The sequence below is a fragment of the Sarcophilus harrisii genome, chromosome 5 (genome assembly GCF_902635505.1).
Source record: "Sarcophilus harrisii chromosome 5, mSarHar1.11, whole genome shotgun sequence".
NCBI lineage: Eukaryota > Metazoa > Chordata > Mammalia > Dasyuromorphia > Dasyuridae > Sarcophilus > Sarcophilus harrisii.
The window spans coordinates 239,987,643-240,010,639 of NC_045430.1; the positions used below are offsets into that span (position 1 = coordinate 239,987,643).

The 22,997-nt window shown below is 37.0% G+C and overlaps 1 protein-coding gene across 4 annotated transcripts in view; it reads left to right on the top strand.

Annotated features, from left to right (window-relative positions):
- The window catches only part of DBF4 (DBF4 zinc finger), a 35,900-nt gene extending 25,014 nt beyond the window's left edge, over positions 1-10,886 (top strand). For 3 of the 4 annotated variants that reach the window (XM_012551295.3, XM_012551294.3, XM_023505113.2), the window contains 6 exons: positions 1,295-1,325; positions 1,786-1,831; positions 3,039-3,167; positions 5,648-5,768; positions 8,268-8,386; positions 9,244-10,886. In XM_012551295.3, the coding sequence (XP_012406749.1) occupies positions 1,295-1,325; positions 1,786-1,831; positions 3,039-3,167; positions 5,648-5,768; positions 8,268-8,386; positions 9,244-10,270 (1,473 nt within the window). In that variant the 3' untranslated portion in view covers positions 10,271-10,886. The remainder of the gene's footprint in view (positions 1-1,294; positions 1,326-1,785; positions 1,832-3,038; positions 3,168-5,647; positions 5,769-8,267; positions 8,387-9,243) is intronic. The other variant, XM_023505114.2, reaches the window with a different exon arrangement.
- Positions 10,887-22,997: the final 12,111 nt, after the last annotated feature.

The window sequence follows — 22,997 nt, forward strand, 5'->3', positions numbered from 1 at the left end:
TATAGTAAGTTTGTATTTTTAAGAGAAGTTTTCTATCCTTGTACTTGGTTTTAAAGTGATTTTTTTCATGATATGTCTTATATTCCATGCCTCTTGTAAAATGTGGTTAGAGCCTGTCCTATATATTTTTTAATCTTTTAAATTCTTGTTTTCATATAGCTTATATAAAAACAAAGGGAAAGCACAGTGTAGGATGGATTTTTTTAAAAACTAATTTTCTAGTTGCTTTTTTATCACCTACTTTTATGCATTGTGCATAATGTATAAAATGCATTGTATGCATTTTAAATAAATTGGTGAAGTTATCTTAGGTGCCTACCTTAATTTGTTACCTGTATAAGCTTGAACATTTAAGATAAAAACTGACAAATTATTTTAAGTTGAAATTTAAACCTGTTAAGTATATCACATACTGTATAGCTTTTTCCTGAAATGGCAATATCTTTCTGTGAATACATAATTATAGTGGGATTTTAAGAGATCTTGGCTATGTTCTAAAAGTAAATTCCTATTACTGATTTCTTCAGTAGGTAATGAGATAGCTTCTTTACTTTTTATTATTGTTTACTTCTACATCTTCATTGAAAGTACTTTTAAAAACCATTATAATTAGTTGAGAAAAAATAATTAAATATAAATTTTTTAAATTAATGTCTGCACGAAGAATGAGGCCAGGAAAGCAGTGTGGGATTAAAAACAAGAAAAAAAGGGGGAAGAAGTCACTAAAATAGAGCTACCATAGGTGTTAGCCTGCGTGGCTGGAGCCTTCATGTCTTGTCATAGAGTGAAGGTCACACTTGCACTGCCTCTTTTCCTAGTGTTCTAGAGGAAGCCCTTTATAAGCCCTAATGTCCTGTGTCAAGGAGAGTTTTATATGTCAACTATGTTTTTATTCAAAAGACTCCAACATCTCACTCTGACTTAAGAGAGTTTGTCAGTGTCCTCAGATCCTCAAGTATTGGTGTGGAGTTTTTCTACCATCTCCTACCAAGTTGGGAAAGACTTGATGCACAACCCATGCTTAGAGTGTATACCTGTCCTGTAAAGGTTAAGTGTGGAGACACTTATCACCAGAAAGGTGGCCACCAAGGGGTGAAATTTTACTAAGTTTTGGAAAGGTTGTGAATTGTATTGCTGCCCTCAATAATAAGACAATACATGAATCATCCCGGTTTTTGACAGTACTTTATCTACTTTTAGAATTACTGACTAGTGAAAGAAATTGACAATGCAGTTAACAGTAACATGCCTCATTCTTAAATTGAATATTCACACCAGCCATCTTTTCTTTCAGGGAAAACGATTGGGTGTTCAGAAAACAAAAAGTAAGTATTTTGACATCTTTGAAAGTGCTTTCTTTTTAAAACAAAAGTAAGATTATATGAATGGTCCTTTTATGATACTCTGGCTCTCTGAAAGCAGAATTCAAGTTGAAAGTAAGAAAAACTAGATTGTTTATAATGCTGCTATACATGCTAGCAGTATGACAGTGGATAATTACTTAAAGCCTCTGAGACTCACTTTCCTCAGCTATAACTGGGAGTTATCATTCCTCCTTTTTCTCAGGCTTGTTGTGAAAATAAGTTCATGTCTGCAATAGCACTCTTTAAACTAGTGATATTGAATCCATTTGGGTGGGAGGTGATGAAGAGTGATAAATAGAAAAGGCAATAGACTGACTATAAAGAGATGAAAATGTTCCATTAGGATTCTTTTTTTTATAAAAGCTCTTTGCCTCTGGATTTTTTAGTATTTAGTGATAAAGGAATGTTTTGTGTTTCTCAGCAGGAAGGCTCAAAAAGCCATTTGTAAAGGTGGAAGATTCAAGTCAGTAAGTATAAAGTAAAACTGGAGGAAATATTTTTTACTTTGGTTTAAGGTTTCTTCTCTCCAGTTTTAAAGGAAAAAATAAAGGTTATACAATTACATTGCATAAAATACATTTAATTAGAGAAAATACAAGCTTTACAACAGGATTTGATTCAATATAAATGCTATATAAAGGCAGATTTGATCTAGCAGCTATGAAGAAGACTTCTTATTTGATTACTTTGAAGTAGTGATTAGAAATCAGCTCTGATAAAACCACATGGGTGATGTTTCATGTGTTTATAGCAAAAGTCAGGAGATGTGTCCTCCCTGTACCCTAGCTCCTGACCCCCAATCTGTCTTCCTCCTCTTCTACTTGGAGCTTCCTCTCACCAGAGGCCTAGGCCATCTGGGTTTTTACCTATAACTGTTATTTTCACTATCATAGGATTTATAGGATTTCGAGGGAGAATTAGAGCCTGAAGCAGCATCAAGTCTGGCTTCAGACCCACACTGATGGGGATTTTGGTGTGCCCCTGGCACCTCTGGAGGAATGGAAAGTGTGGAATAGATATAGTTGTGCTTGGGAGCTCACAAGGCCAATGAAGTCACAGCCCAAGTCTAATTCAAAAAAGCGCCTATCTTCAGTTGCTGAGAGCCGACTGTCTGTTAAGATCAGTTTTGGCCCAAGGACCCTGAGGACGGCCCTCTTGTGCTCAATTAATCAGGAGGCACTGGTTGTGGTTGGAAGAGCACTGGACCTGAGGCCAGGGCCCAGACACTGCCACCCGGGTGACCCTGGGCAAGTTCCTTCTCCTTTTGCTTCTGCTTCCCATCTGGGAAATGTGCTGGAAAAGGAAAAGGAGCCAGGAAGACACCAAGTGGGGCCAGGAAGAGTCAGGAGGAACTGAACAGCAGCATGTGCGTGCATGTGTGTGTATGTGTGTATGATGTGTGGGTGTTCGTGTGTGTGCATGGGCTGTGCACTACCTGAGGGCTGTTACTCTTTCTTACTGGAAATCAGAATTCCTAAGAAGACATTTCGAACTAGGGCAAATCTTTCCAATTTCATTTAGAAGAGACTTTATGTCGCTGGCTTCCAGAGTATCTGGTGAATGTTGTGGTAAAGAGGTTAATGAAAAATTTGGTTCTGAAATTTAAAATTTATGTTTATAAAGCAGTTTTAGTTGTTTCATTTCATCTTAAAATTTTTTTTTCCCATGTTCCAGCCATTACAGACCATTTTACCTTCAGTTGTCCAATATACCTCTTATAAACTATTCCGTCCCTAAGCCTTGCAGTCCTTTTGATTTGGATAAAACATCTAGTCTGCAGAAACAAATGCAAGCTAAGCAAAGGTTGGTTTGAATCTTTGATTTTAATTATAGTAATAATTTGATAATAATAGTATTGTGTTACTACTCTGAATAGATCTTGCCTTTGAAGCTAAGCAGAATCATACCTGATTGAATAGGAAAACAGCTCTGGATACCAGAAGCTTTTCTTCATTTCTGCAAAACCCTGCCCCCTGCAATTTTACAACTCTCCCTTATATAGCAATTTCCCCCAGTAAAGTGAAGACTCTTTCAGGACAGGAATCCGCTTCTTTGATTTGCATGCTTGTATTTGTGTCCCCTGGATTTGTGTGCGGTACTTGACCATCTACCATTAAGAAATCCCCTTCCCCCCTGGGAGTCCTCCTGGGCTCAGCCTGAGGACCTCCTTTCTTCTCTCTAAGGCAGGGTTTTGTAACCTTTCTGGTGTTATGTGCATCTAGCTGATAATGCTGAATACCACCATGGTCTTCTGCCTTTATTCATAGTTGAAGAAAATGCTCGTTTTCTGTTAAAGATTAGTGAAAATCAAGACACAGATACAATTTCATATCCCTGTCCTTGGAGCCTCAGAAACCTATTCCTGATCCCATAGACCTGAGATCAAAATGTTCTGCTCTACATTCTCGCTTCTTTCGTCAGCTTCCTTGGATTCTGTTATCATTTCTGCACAAATAACTCCATATCCATAGAACTATGAAAAAAGGTTTTGCAATATTAAGCCATCCTTAACTGTTTCCTTTTTCTCCCTCTCATACCCTAAAGTAATAAGTGGCATTTTAATAGTCTCAAGATTTGCAGAACAGTTTACATATATTACTTTCATTTGGTATTTACAGCAACCCACTAAGTGAGTGTTAAGCACATTTTACAGATGAGTATACTAAGGCCTAGATGCAGATGATCTTCCAAAATGGGGCAAAAGCCCACTTCTCTAGGTGACATGGAGACTGCACTCATCTTTGGGGAAGGGCCATGGTCAGACCTTTGTTTCATGACTCTGTGGCTACTGTGGCAGGCTATAGCTTTTCAAAGACACCGGTGAGAGCTTGGTAGCAGGTAGACGCCCAAGATGCATGGTTGGTTCTGAAAAGGGCTCTGCAAGTTCTCGGTCCCATCAATGAGTTAGAAGGATATCCACCCCAAGCAGAAGACTTCCCCCCACAGAGCGGGAAAATGAGGGGCTGGAGAGTGCTTAGAACCCAATGCCAAGGTGCCCCACTGGCAACACTTGTCCTGATTTCTGTCCTGCCACTGACCCTGGAAGAGAGGGGGGAAGCCAGTGCACTGGGGCTGCTCTTCCTCGGCTAAGTCCTAGGGAGGCATGAGTCGGGACTGTGGCCCGTCACTAGGTATCTGAAGCAACAGAGGATTACCAGGGACGTAGTGGTGTGCGCCCATGATCTCATTTGGCCCCCACAGCAGCTGTGTGAGGTAGAGGTTATTAGCATTTCCACAGATGAGTAAACAGATCAACAGGGAGTCACTTTTCCTAGTGAGAGAGCGCTGATCACACAGTAGACAGAGCAGTGATCTAGAGTCAGGAAATCTTAAGTTCAGGTTCCAACTCAGACATTTGCTGCCTTGTGACCCTGGGCAGCTCGTTTTACCTTTTGTACTGTAAAACATAATAGCAGCACCTGGATCCCAAGCTTGTTGAGAGTCAAGGGAAAGAATCTTTGTAAAAGGCTCTTGGCACCTAAAGAGGTGCCAGATAAATGATTACTCCCTTCCCTCCCCAAAACTGTCTTTGGGGGTTTAATTCCAGGACCCACCATCCACCCAATCACTGGGCAAGCCTTAGGCTTGTGTTCTCCTGAATTCCCACTGAGTTCTGGCCAGATTGGAGTACGAGCTGTTCCCAGCCCAGCAGTTTACTTTTTGCTTTCCTTCATTGATCTTGATGCTGTCCCCAACTCCCTTTATCCTCTTGGCTTTTACTCTGCTCTCAGCTACTGCCTCAGCTCCCCTGTGAACCTTCCCAACTCACCAAAATAGACTCAAGCGGGAGCTTCCCAAGAGAGGAAATAATTCACTTCTGTCTTCATATTCCCAACTTCTTACATGACAGCTGGAAGTCAATCTTCATTGAATTGGATCTTGGGGCATCTAATTTCTTTGACTTATAGATAACACTTTAAAAAAAAAAAAAGCACAGCCTTGCTGTCTTAACTTATTACCCTGTGTTCTTAAATGCTTCTAATGTCCATGAAATAATTTATTAGTTGGTTCATAATCTTTTAAACTATTTAAATTTCTAGTTCTGTGAAAAACTATGCTAATCAAGAGGAGTCTTCAGGCCTTTGTTAAATGGAGCTACCAAAAAGGGCATTTTCTGTGAAATAACTAGGGTTTTCTTTCCTCTGATTTAGAATAGTTTAATATTTACTTTCTGATAAGTATTTGACTATGTAAGTAATTATAATAAAATTTATTTTCGTTTTTAAATGAGAAGCTTTCTCATGAAAGTTGTATATCCACTGAAAACAATTGTCATTTCCCAGGAACAGAACTGGTTGTGAAGCTGATGAAGGGCGCTGTACCCCCGCACAGCCCCGCCTGCGAGAGAACAAGAGGAAAGGCTACTGTGAGTGCTGCTCCCAGAAGTACGAGGCGCTCCAGGCTGTAAGCTTATCTTTATGTTTGGGGGGAGCAAGTCATTTGATGAGTGACGCCTCTTTAGGTTCAGAAGTATAAGCATTTTGAAAACTTATTAGATAAATGAATGTATTTCTATATGGATTTATAGTTTTTCCATGATTCAGAACTTGTTGAGTATAGACAAAATAACTGTGTCAAGAAGTATTAGAACCATAATTTTACAGGCATTCCTCAACAAAAACTGAAATGGTCTGGAAATGATTCTGCCATGAAGTTGTTTGCAAATAGAAAGTATTGCTCGCTTCTTTACTTTGTTTAGGAAAATATCCATAGAGGTGACCATGAGGTTGAGTCTGTGCCACTGAATTAGTTGTCAGGGTGGATATGCCCAGGACCCGTAGCCGAGAGCAGGACTAAAAGCACTCTTTTCCATGGGGGTTGTTTATGAATTGGTTTTACCTTTAGGTGCCCCGCTCTCCTTCCTCTTTCCTGTCTGAGATGTTTCTTTGTTCACTTGGATGTGATGGATCCTCTAAGAGAACTGCAGAATTGTCACTGGCTTAGTTGTGATGGTCCTTCCTAGGAGAAACAAACACAGAGCAAACTCTTAGTGACCCCTTCCTCTTGACTCCCTGCTGTGGGCTGGGATGAGCCAGAGGGTCTAATCTTCCCCTGCCACCCATATTGCCCTCCAGTTCCCTTTTCACAGGCTGACTGTCTCCATCTCTATGCTCCTGGCCCCCTGGATTTTTCAGGCCTCATCTCAAATCCCACTTTATAACAGATATCTTTCCTGGTTCTTCCATCTCCCTTAACCCAATATTTTCTCTGAGGTTATCTTCCATTAGAATGGGAGCTCCTTTAGAACAGGACTCTGGCTTTGTTCTTTCTCTGTGTCCCCATTGCTTAGCACAGGTCTGCTACACAGTGTGCCTCTTTGCTAGAGATAGTCTAGCTCAGCATGCTTGCTTTTAAACAAGAAGGGACGGAAGTCTTCACCAAGGGAAGTGATTTACCTAAGATCGTCCACCTTTGAGACAACCATCTCAAAAGCTCAGGCTTCAGACATAGTGGGACTTTGAGGAATTAATGTATGCTCTAATATACCCATATAAGGGATGTGTGTGTAAATTCATTAATCAAGTAAAATAGTAATAATAGCATTATATAAAAACGGAGCAACAAAACATCCTTCATCCTATGTGTAGCTTTGTTTGTCTGATGGAAGCAAATGATATAACAGGTGTTCTGGGAAAACCCCTGAAAAGATACTCCTCTTCTCACATATTTTCTGCATGGTCTATTCAGAACACAATTTTCATAATCTTGGGGGGACTGTCTTATGACATCTCACATGAAAAATAATTCATTTGGACCCCTATTTTGATAGTTTGTACCTTGTACATTTCCTTCGGCCTAAGGAGAAGCCTGTCCATCTTGTGTAGAGATACTTCTTTCTCCGTCCAACTTTTGATTCCGCTGTCCTAATGTTATTTTGCTTGGCTTATACATCATATGTCAGTGGAATTTATTCTGTATTTTGTATAGCCTTTTTGGAAATGTCTAGATATCTAACCATATTAAAATATGGCCCTGGAAGGACAAGGCATCTCGGGTTATGGAAGATTTGAGTCCCATTTTATTGGAGGGGAATATAGATACTTGAATAAAGTGCCATTGACTTGAGTCTTCTTGTAGGTGGCATAATTTTAATCCCCACAATATTTGATAGGTGACATCAGTTTATTCAACAGTCATCATCTTTAATCTTAAATATGCCTTCCTTTCTAATACTTCATAAGATTTAGGCATTTTCACTTTTTATTTGTTCTCTTCCACTTTGAATATTTATTGAGGGATCCAGAATTGGACAAAGAATGAATGGCCTCTGAAATTACTGCTGGATCAGAATTATCCTCTGATTCTTCCCTTTAAATTTTTGTATGTACTCTCACCTGGGAGGATTAAAACAAAACAAAATATCCTCCTCACACCACTTAAATTCAGGCTTGTCACGACTGGAAAGTTTTGTGATCTTTGGATTCTCGATTACTCTTTTTATACTTGTAAAGGCAGTACAAATGCCAGCCTTTATTTATGGGACTGTCATTAAGGTATAAATGAAACTAGAAGAAAAAAGTGTTTTTAAAATGCTCCCATATATTAAGTATTACCTTGTCTGGTGATTATTCTGTATTTGGCATATCCTTTCTGGTTATACCTTAAGTCTTTCTTATCTGCTTGGCTCATGTTTGGGTTCAGTGGGATACCTTCCTTACCAACTCTGAAAGACCATGACCACTTGAAAGTTGAGCTTTTCTCTCAAAAACACTGTTTTTCCTCAACTTTTTTTGTCACTTTGGCTCTTGGTATCTCTTTCTTGAAATGTTACAGCACCTCCTTGTCACGAAATATGTTCAAACAATATGATGTTAGGGAAAAAGACTGAGCAGACATGTTTTTTATTTGTTTTGCAAATTTGCTCTGCTGTGTCCCTCACGTGCTTCTCTTTTTCATTTTTAGCATCTTCTAAGTGAACAACACAGAAACTTTGCACAGAGTACTCAGTATCAAGTTGTCGATGATATCATATCCAAGTTGGTGTATGATTTTGTAGAATACAAAAATAATATATCCAGAAGGTAATTTTTATTTAGATAGATTTAAAAAAAAATCATTAGATAATAAATGTTATTTATTTACAAAGAATTCCAAGTTTCTGATATCTCTTATAGGCTTTAGAAATGCACGTTTTGCTAAAATATATTTTCAGGGAGTAACATTTTTTAAACACTAAACAGAGTGAAGGATACAAAACTCTGAAGTTTCAGGATTTCTTTATTTCTTTTTTCCTGGCTAGAATAGCCTATAGAATTTTCTGATCAGTTCCTTGAAAAGATGATTTTTCAGACTAGACCTGTTATTATTTCCTTGGAATAGTTTTAACTCCTGGGTAGAAACTCTTTCACCAGTGCACGTCAGCTCCCTGAGACTTGCTGGGAACTGCTAGTTGATGTAGTGGATAGAGCACTAGCCCTGAAGTCAGGAGGACCTGAGTTCAAATCTGGCCTCAGACATTTAACACTTCCTGGCTGTGTGACCCTGAGCAAGTCACTTAACCCCCAATTGCCTCAAAGGGGGGAAATTGCTGCAGGTGGTGCTGCCAATTTGTGTTAAGGCAGGGCTGAAACTTTGGGTCTTGCTGCCCTCTATGCTAATTTATTGTTTTTCCTCTCTCCCTTCAAGTACAGAGGCTTTGACTTTAGATGTCCAGATGACAACAAAAAATCTATTCACAGAATAAAATGGATTTAGTGATACTCATTTAGAAAATAAAATAAAAAAAGTTAAGAGTATTTTTTCAGGGTGATAATGGAATTCCTAGATTTCCCTTAATGTAGTCTTTCTATTTCCTAGTTTCAAAGATATTCACTAGTTTAAATTTTGTATTGACTCCTAAGAAGCTGGTCTAATGTTTTTTCTTTTTTTTTTTTTTAAGAGTAAAATGCAGTATTGGATCTTTTGCTCCCATTACTGGAAATACTTTTAAAAGGAATGAATCTGAAAAGGAACTGGAATTGCACTGTGTTTCCCCAAATGACCCTCAGGGAAATCCAACCAAACAGGTGATAAAACAGGATTTCCAATATCAAGAAAGCAAGGATCCTTCGCAGAAAGTTGCCTTCAGTTCCGAGCCTATAGATTCATTTGCTTCATGCAGCCCATGTCCTTACAATTCAACAAGCAAGCTTGGAGAACATTTGGACTGTAGAAAGTCTTCTATAATAAATCCAGTGAAAGAGAACATTAAGCTGGATTTGGTACAACTACCTCTGAATAATGATACACAGGGATATACTCCTCAAGTTTCTGACCATAAAGGAATTAGAAATGAAAAAGACTTAGAAGCATTAAAAACAGAATACTGCCCATATATCCTAGAGACATTTATGCACGTTTCTGATTTTGATGAAACAGACAAAAATGTATCTCAACTAAAACGAAAGTCAGATAGTACACTTTTTCCAGATACCTGTCAGAAGAAGAAAGGCACTAGCTCCCCACATCGTAATGATTCTAGTCTTAGAGTCATTAGCAATTCACCAAAACAATCAATAGGTCAAGCCAAGATAGTATCCTGTAGTCCTTCTGGTGAAGAACCCAAACAAGTGGATGTAGAAAGTACAGACAGTTTACCTTCAGGGAGGCTGCACCGCAAAGTAAAAATTGTATTAGGAAGAAACAAAAAAAGAAGTCAGAAGAAAAATGTTGAATTACATTTAAAGAACAAAACAGAATTTCCTGCTACAAGGGAAGAAAATAGTATTTGTAGTTCACCAATACAGTCTTTAGTGGAATTATTTCAAACCAGTGAAGACAATTCTGAGTTTTTGGGTTTTACAAGCTGTTCTGAAAACCATGGTTCATGTGATGTTTTAGAAGTTTGGGAAGAAGAAACTGGAAATAGTTTATTGTCCATGTTTCTCTCTTCCCCTTCTTCAACTTCCACATTTACTGGGTTTTAGAGGAGTATTTTTTTTGTTTTTTGTTTTTAATTTGTAATTTTTTCATAAATGGCGAGGATTGTATTCCTGAAAATATTTTTATATATATGTAAAAATTTTTGTTTTATTATTTGTGTCACCTGTACATTTAAACAACCATATGTAAATATTAAAAATAAAAATAATTATTAGTATTTTCCTAAGAATGAAGTACTTTTACATAAGTAAATGCAACTGAAGCTAAGGTAACTGCTACCTCTTGCATATTGTTAACATAATTTCTAAATAAAATTGTTTCTAGATAATCAATTAATTATGAACTTGCGCTGCAAGAAAATGATTTGCACTGGAAACATAATTTTGAGTAACAGAATTTATATAAAAACTAGTGTCTCTCATTTGGGTGTTGTAATAAAATTTATTTAATATTAGATCTGGGACATGCATAGCACTGATATCTACATATCATGATAAAAGGAACATGTTTACAAATGGATGAATGAGTGTTGCCTTAAGAGCTAAGCTTGGTTCCTGTTGAGCAATGTTTTCTAAGGTATGTCTCGTTGATTTGTCCTTTGATTTTCTTGAACTGAGTATGTGCCAGTACAATAAAAACAAGGCTCCCTAGTGGATTTGATCTTTGGTTTTTTGGAGTGCTTATGCAGATTGGCAAGTTTTTCATTTAACAACCTTAGCAGAGGGTGGTGTTTGGGAGGAATTATGGGAAGATAGTGGTGTTGAGATGTGGCAGAACTCAGATGCCTCATGAATGTAAAGTTCTCAAAATGTGAAGAAAGGGAGGGAGGTAGAGGGATAAGCGTTTATATGCCTACTGTGTGTCAGGCACATTACAGAAAACCAGACATTCCTCTCCAGATTCCCGGTCAGCCACTATCCTGCAGAAACATGGACTAGAAACTAGCTGGGGTAGATAGAAGGGGAAGCAAGAAATGGCCTGATTCCAAAGCAGGAAAATGTACAGAATAAGTACATGGAAAGGAATAACCCAGCACCGGTCAACACAATGGCCCCATTCATGGCAGGAGATGGGCCCAAGCCGACTTCCAGGCTTCTGTGGCCTGACTTTAACTAGAAACTCAAAAGATTCACAGGTAAAATAAGGACATGGAGTAAAATCTTATACTTTTAAGCAAACTCAAAACGATTTCAGGCAAGGCCATAAAAATAGACTAGATAAAAAGATTAGCTGGGAAACTTATGCTTAGAGTCACCAATCAATAAGATTTGTCCATTGAACTGCATAACATTAAATACTTAAACTATCAAATTGCAGGGAGAAATAGACCAAATAGAACTTGAGAAGAATTTGAGTTGATAGCAGAATTGTAAAGATCAAGAATGATTTGAAAAAACATCAAGACACTTCCCCAATCCACTCTTTAGGTAGGTGTGTAGAATGATGTTGCACATTAGACATTTTCAGTCTTGTGTTTTGCTTTTTTTCCTCTTAAAAAATAATATATGAAATGGCTCTCAGAAGAAGAGGGCTACTGGAGATATCTATGAGGAAGTAAAAATGAGAAACTACAGAAATTACAGAATGTATGCCATTCATCTACCAAAAACACATTGAAAGTTGTATGAATGGCAACTATGAAACACTTTTTAGTGGGGAAAAGGAATTGGAAGTACTGACTCAAACTATCAAAATGACATTGTGTTTTTAAAAGGAGGTCCATCAGGATAATTCAGGTACATGGTGTGTGGAAGCATAGTGTTTTGGCAAATCTGAAGAAAGACCCTAATCACCAGGACTAGGACTTAATATTTCCACCAAAGATTGGGAAGTAATCTTAACAGAAATTAGATACAAACTAGTATTTCACAACATATATCAAGGAAATTCTGTGGATAGAGAAAGAGTTGGTGACCAAACAAGGAATAGAAATAATTACAATAGATAAAATGGATAGTTTTGATTATATGAAATATGGGAGATTTTACACACCAAATTAAGCCATTTAAGTCAGACATTGATATTCTGCTATGCAGTTGGCACTGTGTGTGCCAAAGTAAAGGACAAAAGACGGGCCCTTTCCTCAAGAAGCTTACCATCTAATGGGTAAAGACAACCCATAAAAATACTGAAAAGGGATTAGCGTTGCTGGGGATAGGGAAGGGTGTTTAAGTTGCCAAGGTTCAAGGTCTTATAAAAGCTGAGTTTCTGGAGGCCATAGTGAAACTCAGGATAGCTAGGAAGGAAAGGAGTTGAAAGAAAATCTTTTCACCAAGTTGCTCTAATATCTCATTTCCAAGCTATATAAGGGACTGATTCAAATTTATAAATAGCTCTTCCTCAGTAAATGGTCAAAACATGGACAGGCAATTTTTGAAGGAAATCCTGGTAACCTATGAAGAAAGTTCTAAATCACTGATAATAAGATAATTGAAGATTAATTCTAATGTTCTGCTTCAAACCCATTTTGGGAAGTGGCCAAACAAATTGTATGAATATAATAGAATGAAAAATGATCAGATGGGAGATTTCAGAGAAACCTGGGAAGACTTGTATGAATTGGTGCAAAATGATCCGAACCAGGGGAATAATTTATACAAAAACATGCAGAAAGCACATGAAAAAGACGACTGACTTATAATGAAACTGTCTTTAATATTTTACAGAGAAGTGATGGAGATAAGTTTTAAAATATGCATTTTTCAGACACTGCCAATGGATTTTGTAAAGGGCTGAAACTCTCGAGTTGCACTGAGGTCAGACAACCTAGCTTTTAAGGCTAATTACCGATTGGGCAATATTAGCATATACTTGGAAAATGGCCCTTCCCACTATCCTGTGCTGGCTCGATAATTGGTGTATGCAGAGAATTGTAGGAGGGATTAGGGGGTGGAGTAAGACTAGCCAGGGTCACTTTTCATGTAGATCCTGCGTCCATTCAATTCACTTCTACCCCTAAAGACCAAGAGTAAAGCCCAAGGGCTTTTGCTTATCCTGACTCCGGCTGATTCTAAGGCATCCAGGGTGCTAACTCAGTCTTCACATCTTGGTGCCCAATGTGGAACCAAGGACCCTAACTTCACTGAAGAAGTCCCAGGTGATCAGGAAATAGGGTGAGTATTTTAATAAACAAACAGGGAACTTTGTTGAGGGCTAAAATAGTATCTATCCTTTTCTAGTTGAAATGGGGCAGATATTGGAAAAAGATTCTTCCCCAACCTGGATCCACCCCCATCCCTGCCCCAAGGGAGCGCTATAGAAGGCATACTTAAGTTGATTAAGGGACAAGGCTTAATTATAATTTGGTTGCAGAACACTAGACTCTTGGGTTCATTAGAACACAGGTCCTCTTGGTTCTTAAAAGAAGAAGATATAGGGCCAGATAATTGGAAACTAGTAGGAGATCAACTATGTTAATACTACAATGATAAAGGTCCTGGTTCAATTTCCAAGGAAACATTCTATACATACAACATAATACAATTGGCCTTAAAGAATCCTGCAAGTTATAGAAAAAAAAGTTTTCAGAACAGCCAGATGAGGAAGTTTGAGGAAAAAGAGGAGGACAAAGAACAGATTAATAGCGATATCACCATAGGGTTTGGAGAGTTAAATGAGGATGAAGGGCGTGATGATTCTGGCTCTCACAAAGCAGCTTCAATCCCTCCTAAACTGGAATTGGTTCTTGACATGCCCCCATCAACTCCACCTTCTGGGATCCTATGACTAGATTGCAAAAGGCACTACTTAAAGCCACAGAAGAAGGGCAGGATTTAGCTGAAGGGATGTATCCTGTGATTCAACAGTTTTAACTCTTCAGGTCAAGAAAGTAGAAGATACACTCCTTTTGATCTAGAAATCCTCAAAGATCTGAAAAAGGCTTGCACTCTTTATGGGGCTACATCAGCTTTTGTTAAGATGTTATTACAGAAATTGGCTTATGAAATCTTAACCCCTAGGGACTGGAAATCTATAGCAAGGACATGCTTAGAACCTGGACAAAACTTGTTGTGGCTTTCTGAATATAGTGAGCTCTGTAGGATACAAGCCCAACAAAATAGTCATAGTGGAGTTAATCTTCCAATCACCTATGACCAACTAACAGGTGTAGGTTCTTATGCAGAAATTCCAATACAGATTAATTACTCCATAGCAGCACATGAGCAAATTGCTGCTGCTGCTATCAAAGCTTGGGTTTCTCTCCCCAGTAAAAACGACAAGGGAGAGGCCTTCACAAAAATTGCACAAGGACCAAATGTGCCCTTTGCTGATTTTGTGGGACATTTGCAGACAGCTGTCATACGAATTAATGGTGAAAATGCAGTAACAGACATTATGAAAAGGCAACTTGCTAAAGAAAATGCTAATGAGGTTTGTAGAAGAATTATACTAGGACTGTGCAAGGATGCTCCTTTAGAGGAGATCATAAGAGGCTGTGCCACAGTGGGCACAAATGCCTTTTATAGCCAGGCTATGATGCAGACTTCCCAAGATCCCTCCCCTTGGTTCTTAGAGGAAGAGCAAATCTCTCCAGATAATTGGAAATTAATAGGACAACAGATCTCTGAATATTACAATGAAAAAGGTCCTCATTCAATTTCCATTGAAGCATTCTATGTATACAATATAATACAGTTGGTCTTAAAGAATCCTGCAAATTATAGAAAAAAGAAAACTTTTTAGGAACAGCCAGATGAGGAAGTATGGGGAAAATGAGGAAGACAGTGAACAGATTAATGACCATATCCCCACAGGGCATGGAGACTTAAGTGAGGCTCAAGGGTATGGTGACTTTCCATCCCAGGAGGCAGCTTCAACACAGCCTATGGAGCAGATAATTGACGCTCCTCCATCAACTCCACCTTCATTGGATTTCCTAACACATAAAAGACTGTTGCAGGACTTCAAAAACTTGGGGGCATCATTGGATTCCCTGACATATGAAGCAATGGACAATAGATTGGTTTTGGACTATCTCTCAGCTACTGAAGAAGGCGTATGTGTGACTGTTGTTTACATAGCTTCCTTCTAGGACTTCTGGAAATCTTTTACAACACCATGTTGATTTATATAGTTTGTTATAACAATACTTGTGTGTACAATTCATGTTTGTTGTACCACATTGAGCCTGCACTGGCTGTGGGCAGAGTCATCACTGCTAGCCTGTGTATTATTGCTATGTGCTTGTATTCAAGTATAAAAATGCTCATTTTATTTGGTGTATAAATTCAAGATAAAATTTTTTTAAATCATGGTTATCAATTAGTTTAGCAAGAAGTTGAGATTCCCAAGTTTTATTTTAAAAATTACATTTATTACAATCACATTTTAGTGATACTAGAATGAGTCTTTGGTTGATGATGTTTTATCATATGGATAATGTCTTGCATTAGAAAAGGGTAGAAAAAAGGTTAAAAAAAAGGGTAGAAAAGAATCATATAATGCATAATCTATATTTTTATTTTGAAATTTTGCTTCTTGAAAATGATAAATAGAAACTCTGGAAATAATTTCTTTTTATCCTTTTACAAAGTTAATTGGGGTCAATTAGATCTAACTTAGTGTTTTCCTCCTCTGAGTATGGAGCAATATTTATGGAGGAAAAATTGTTATACTAGAAGACTTATTTTACAATTAGACTGAGAGTTGTGGAGTTTTATTTTTGTTTGAATACATATAAGGATTGTTTTGTATCTGGAACTTGATAATATAATTGTCATAGGAAAAAGAGAGAGGATCATTTGCAGATAAAAGTTACAATAATTGAATAGTGTACACAAGTAAAAGTAATTGGAGAAATTTTATAATTAACTGAACAAAAATAAATTGCCCATTATGTTTTAGGCACTGGGTATACAAAAGTAATATAATTATTCTGGTTGCCTGAAGTTTAGGTGTGTTACATTTCATACCTCTACCAAGTTTATCCAATACCTATAGGGGAGTGGGAGAAGAGCGCCCATATTATCTCTGCCATTGGCTCATTCCCCCACCAATTATGTTTCTCCCCATTGTTAGGAGGTTTAAGCATCTCAAATAAATAAGAAGGATTAAACACTTAGATCTGCCTTTACAAAGGAATATTTACTTCCAAAGTATGACAAGCTCAAGCATTCATATATTCTCTACTCACCAGTAGAAGCATAATCCTTGCTTTACACCATTTAGGTTTCAGGGAAAGGGAGAGGGATAAGGTTCATAGTTTAGTTCAATTCCTACACTATTCCCACAAAGTTTCAAGTCCAGCCCTCTCCAACCCTGCCCCTGCATCCTGGAGCCTTAATTCTCAAAGCTTGTTGGACAAGCAGCAAAACGGATCTGAAAAATCAAGATCCCACAATCCCTGAGGCTTAAACAATCAATTTAAGGATGCCTAACATCCTTTTAGGGGCAAATGAAACCAGACCAAGAGCCTAACCTACTTCTTGGGCACCATGGCCTAAGAGGAGAGAAAAATAGCTTTCAGAACCTTTTTTTTTACCTACATGGTATCCATGAAGTGCCTTATATGAGTGAACAAATCTTTCATCCTTGGATGGCATTCAAAAGACAAAGACTGAGCCTTGGTCAGATACACTTAGATAACCCCAACTATCTAGTCAATAAAAAGAGGCAGCCCCCCCCCCCCCATAGTGACAGGTCAACACAGAAGATCTTATTCCATAATCAGGTCTAGCATCTTCCACAATCTTCTGTGTTCTGGTCACACACAAACCCTGTTACACAAATGGGAAAATTTGCACGGCCCTGTACCTTCAAGGAACTTGGAGATTTAACTGGAACTATAATATAAATGGTGATAATAATTAATAATAAATATGGTACAATATAAAATAAAATATAAATACAAGATACAATATAAAAAGGAAGAATCTAAGACTCTGAAAAAGTCCCATGAATTTTTTAAAGATAGAGTATCTTTAGGGTACTTTTACCTGGAGGACCAAATAGGTAACACTTGAGTTTTGGTCTCAACAAGAGGAAATCCAGCAGATAACTGGGAGAATCTAGTAGGTCAGAACCAACTAGACTGGTGTGGTATCCCAAGTTCAGTCTTAGAACAAAGGGAAACACCTGGAAGATTTGAGAGTTACAAGAGACCGACTTAGCCATATCAAGGAGAAGGATTTTGATCAAGGATATTTAGCAAAAACATTACACTGATTCTGCTGAGCACAGCTCCCCTGCCTCTGGGTTGATTATCAAGCATCAGGCCCATGTTGCAACTTCTCCGGGGCTTTTTTGTGCTTAGATAATCAGAAAGTGTTGGCTGCTGTCTGAGCCTTCGGTCCCCTGAGCCAACTAAGTTTTTTTTTTTTTTTTTTTTTTTTGAAAGAGCAATTTTATTAATGTCCTGCAGCAAAGTACATTAGTAATTTGTAACCAAGGATTAAAGTTCTGAGTCTATGTCCTAAAGAGAGTAATCAGTTTTCTTCATGATGCATTATGCTTTACAGAATTTCTTCTAGGTTGTTATTTTGCAGACATACATGAATTCCCTTATACAATGGCTACTTTCAACTCTATTTCCCAAGATGTTCAAGAAAACAAACTGAAGGCTGGTGATCACTTTTTAATTTAATAATAGCCTATCTTCCCAAACTAGTTTCTTTGAAGATAGTCTTCTCTGTAGTAACATGCACCAAAGTGCTCTTTTCCAAATGCAAAAGTTTTTGAGTGAAAAGGTTGTATAATATGGTATGTTTCCTTAACTACCTCCCCTCCTGAATAGTTAGACTAAATGTTTCCATCTTTGTTATAAGTTCACAATTGGGAATATAAATATCTCAATCACAATACAAGGCTTCCATCATTAAGGACAGACATATAATAGTGTTATCAATTTTTGTTTTATTCGAGTTAATTTTTTTTAAATGCAACGAAATAATGGTTCTGCAATCTAAAAACATCCTTGACTGAAATACAAACTTGTTCTCAGACTGGTATCATATTGAAGTTAAAAACAAAACATAGCATCTAATAGTAACATCATAATAAATAAATACATTTGAATGAATAGGAAATAGCTATAGTTCAAAGAAAGAGTTAGTTTGAAGAATGTAGTGTAAGAGTATGTAGTGGAAGCAGCAGAGGCCACTCTGTATATACTGCCATGGCCTTGAACTCGCTGAGGGCCTACACAGGATTCACATTTCTTCTGAGATGCCAGCTTGATTTTCATTTGGATTTTGTCCTGATTCTCTCTCTTTACCAAGGACTTCTTTTCTGGAGCTTTCATCTTCTAGGTTACAGCAGGAAGGTTGAGAAAAACCATTCCTTGTGATTTCCAGTACTTGATGAATGGCACATAAGGAGTCTTCACAGATTGTACCATAGCATTTATTAAGTCCTTGGACACCAGGGCTAAGGACACTATACTATGAGATTGCAAACTCTTTGCTCAGGTTCTAAACCTCTGCCAAGTATGGAGCAATGCACTGGAGGTACACAGAGATCCTCTTCAGGCTGAGTAGACAAAGATCAGTAATGGTTCTTCCCAACATATCCATTCTTGATCTTGTCTTAGCAATTTTCTTAGCTGCTCTAATTATATCTGATATATTTGTAAGTGGTCCTTTATCCTTGGCAAAAATCTGTCATTACCATCATGATTGTGAGTATCTGTTTTCCCAGGACAATCATATCATTGCCACTGTCATCCCATTCTCCTTAAAAGATTTCTTTTTTTTTTTTTTTTGCTGAGGCAGTTGGGGTTAAGTCACTTGCCCAAGTCACGTAGCTAGAAATGTTAAGTGTCTAAAGATTTGGTATTTCTTTAGTCTCAGTCAGAGTTATCCAACTCTTCAGGAGTCTTTATCATTAACCAATTGTGAGACATTCATCAATTCATTTTAATCCATTGGTTAGACAAAAATATAACTGAGAGCTTCAAAGCAATGGCCCACATCTTTCAGTTCCTCTTGTCTTAGTAACCATGATGTTCAGCTCATTCACTTCAGGTTTTAGGGCTTTATGCTGCATGTGTAAATCTTGTTAACTTTCTGCATTCCTAAGTTTCAAGATACCATGTTCCACAACTTTCAGTTGAACAAATTAATTTGTAGACATCTGCCATGTTGGCAAAAATAAAAGCTGAGAGCAAAGAAGGCACATGAGCCATGTTGCTACTCTTCACAGAGGAACATGGGTCATCTGTATATTCTTTGGAGGAATTCTTCATCAACTCACCTTGTTTCTAAGTATTTTCTACAGCAGCCATAAGTTCATATTTGCAAAACCGACTCTCCTTGATCATTTTATCTCCCCTCTCCGAGAAATTCTCAGTGTCTTGTTCAATTGATACAGATAATACCTGAGTTTTCTTAGAGCAACTAAGGCAGCTGTCCCAAGAAACTGACTTCCAAGTAGTTCAGCCTCTCTTAGGCAATGGCCGAAGTATTTGGAAAACTGGGATGAGATAGGGTGAGAGATGTACATTTGGGTGTTCGTAGATGACACTGACCATGTTCTTTTACTTAGAAGGCAACAAATGAATGATACACATTAAGTATCTGAAATACAGATACAAATGTAATGTAGTATTTGTAAAAGTAATTCCCTAAAGGTTTAGCAACTTGTCTAGGAAACTGATATTTTCAGTGTCCAAGTTATTTAAATAGTAATAACTTTTGGACCTTTTTATGTTTAATTCTCGACAAGATGTTTATAACTTAGAAAGAATCTGAAGAAAACCGATTTTTGCTTTAAAAGGAAGAAACATCTCTTAAATATATTTTTTAATCCATAGTGTAAACTCCACCCCATCCATAATACTTATCTACTTTCTCTAACATTTGTAGAATTATATTAATGCCATAAAAGTATGATTTTAAAACTATGCTTCTTTGCGTTCCAGATTTTCTCCCTTTTTCCCATCCCTCCTTTTATTGAGAAGGTACATGTAAAATTATGAAAAAAAATACCCATAAAACTCATGTTATGAAAAAAAAAGATTCTTCCCCCCCAAAATTCAAGAAAAATAAAGTATACTTCAATATATATTCAGACACAATCAGTTCTTTCTCTGGGTATGAATAGCATTTTTCACCAAAAGTCCTTCAGAATTGTCTTGGATAACATTATATTGTTGAGAATAGCTAAGTCATTCACAGCTGATCATCTTACTCAGTGTTTTTCCCTCACCATTAGGGTCTTTTATAATGAGTCTTATACATCCAAATCTTGCAAGACAATTGGCTTCCACAATATGTCTCTATATGTTGCTCCTCTCCATTCACACAACCAACACTCTGGTTCAGGTTCTCATTCTTCTTACCTGGGCTATTGAGATAACTTCATATAACCCCTCCCCCAATACATATTCAATAAATTACAGAGAATCTCTATTACTTCTCTAATTAAATGTGTCATTCAAAGACCTTTACAAGCTGGCCTCTTCCTATATTTCCAGTCTTCTTACATATCACTATTCTCCACTTTCTCTATGCTCCAGCTATACTGGCCTAGTTGCCATTCTTCCCATCTGGCACTCATCTCCCCATATCCATGTTTTTGCACTGGCTTTGCCCCATGCCTAGAATTTACTCCTTCTTCAATTTCTTTCTTAATATCCCTGGTCTCCTTCAAGACAATTCAAATGTCATGGTTCTATAGGAAGCCTTTCCCAGTTCCACCAGCTATTAGAGCTTTCCCTTTTAAGATTATTTTTCTATCTAATCTGAAAATATCTTGTATGTTTATGTTGTGTCCCCATTCGAAAAGAAACTCTTTGAAGCACAAGATTATTTTTTACTTTTTGTATTGCCAGGGTTTAGCACAGTTTCAGGAATATAGTAAGCATTTAAAAAATGCATATCAATTGATTTTGAAGAGTGATAAAGGACCTTCTCTCCTTGGAAGAACCTTGAACTAAAGCTCCTGGAAACAATTTGGACCCTGACTGGTGAATTTCACTTTAGCTTGTCTGGATCTAGGCAAGTATCCCCCACCCTTCAAGCTCCTTTTTGTGTATTGTCTTTCTTCATTAGAATGTAACCTCCTTGGGGACATCAACCTACTTGCTTGATACATAGTGAGTGTTTAATAAATGCCCTATATCTCTATCATCTATTCCTCTATTTCTCTATCTACCATCTATCATCTTACTTGCAGGGAAATACAAGAGTTTATACTTCTATATACAAGCCTTCAGAATGATGTTTGCTGAAGATGGAAAGTCAAAAATCAAGAGAAGAACAAAGGAAAATAGGCCAGTTTTCCTCAAAATTTGTGTTATAGAAATGTAAAGAATATAAATCATAATTTTTAGCATTGTTGTACAGCCAGGAAACATTTATGTGACTTTTCAACCAGATTTAAGATTGTATGCCATTCCATTTAATACTAATTAAAATCATTTAGAAATACAATTTTGCAACATTTATGTTGATTGAATGTTTATTTGAAAACTCATGAAGATCTGTGCATTTTTCCATTTTCATTTCCAGAAATTGGAAAACAGCTCTTCCACTTAGCAATTTATATATGTGTATATTCTATTTTTTTTTTACAAAGTAATGCAGAAATACTTCTATGTAAATATCCCAAAAGGAAATATTTTAATACCTCCCCTTGTCATTGAATATACAAGCAAAGACAGAGTAAAATGTTTTGGATTAAATAACCATCAATATGTTGGCAATCATTAGCTCTGTCTCCTTTTTAATCTAACCCAGACAGATGTGCTTGGCCAAGGGACAGCAATTCAGATGGTGTTGTATAACAAAAATTATGGACAAGAGATTCTCATGAAGTTAAAGAAGCAAATAGATTAAAGTGACTCCCTCTAAATTTGAGGTGACAGACATGAGGTTCATAATAGCAACAGCATTCTTTTTAAAATTTAATTTTTGTTACGTTTTAAATTCAGAATTGTCTCCCTCCTTCCTTCCTTTTCTCCTCCACATTAGAGAAGCCTCCATTTGACATATATGTGTAAAACTATATCATTTGTATTTCTATGTGTGTGTGTGTATGTTTGTGTGTAAAATGGCACTATGCATACTTATCAGTTTTATCAGATTTATCAGTTCTTTCTCTGGAGATGGATAGTATCTTCCTTCATAGGTCCTTGTAGTTGATTTGAGTATCTCTAATATTCAGAATAACTTAGTTGTTCTCAGTTATTGTTATTGTATACAATGTTCCCTTGATTTTGCTCATTGAACTCTTCATCAAATATTCTTTTAAAAGAAATCAGAAATATATAGAATATACAGCCCTTGAATTCATGATGAATTATAGTATTACTAAGAGTAATTTTATGCCTTATAATGATTGATTTTGGCCCTAAAGAGGAAAGAAGAAAATGTACATCCTTCCCTTCGGTCAAACTTGGTTAGGGTTACTCTATTGCTTTCCCTGCCCTATCTCAAACTTCTTTGTTACAAGAGCTAGATCAATCTATGCCCAGGGGAAAGGGTTATATATTTTAACCATGTCTTTCCTAATTAAGTACCAGATTTTTTTTTTTTAACCTAAGTACAGGATTCACTTTTGACGGAATTAGACTTCCTCTTGTTAGGTTTTATTCTATTCATTGTCCCAAACTGTCAAGATTTTTTTCAGTACAGATTTCATCAACAATCTCATCAACAAACAAGCATTTAGTCATACATTTAATTAAAGTATTTTATCACTTAATGGTAAATAAATTAATTAACTACTTAAAGGATCAGATAGATCAACTGATTTAAAATTTTGCTTGCTCTTTCTAGAAAGTCTTATATTAGGGTCCTCCTATTAACCTCCTATTAAGTATCTCCTATGTGG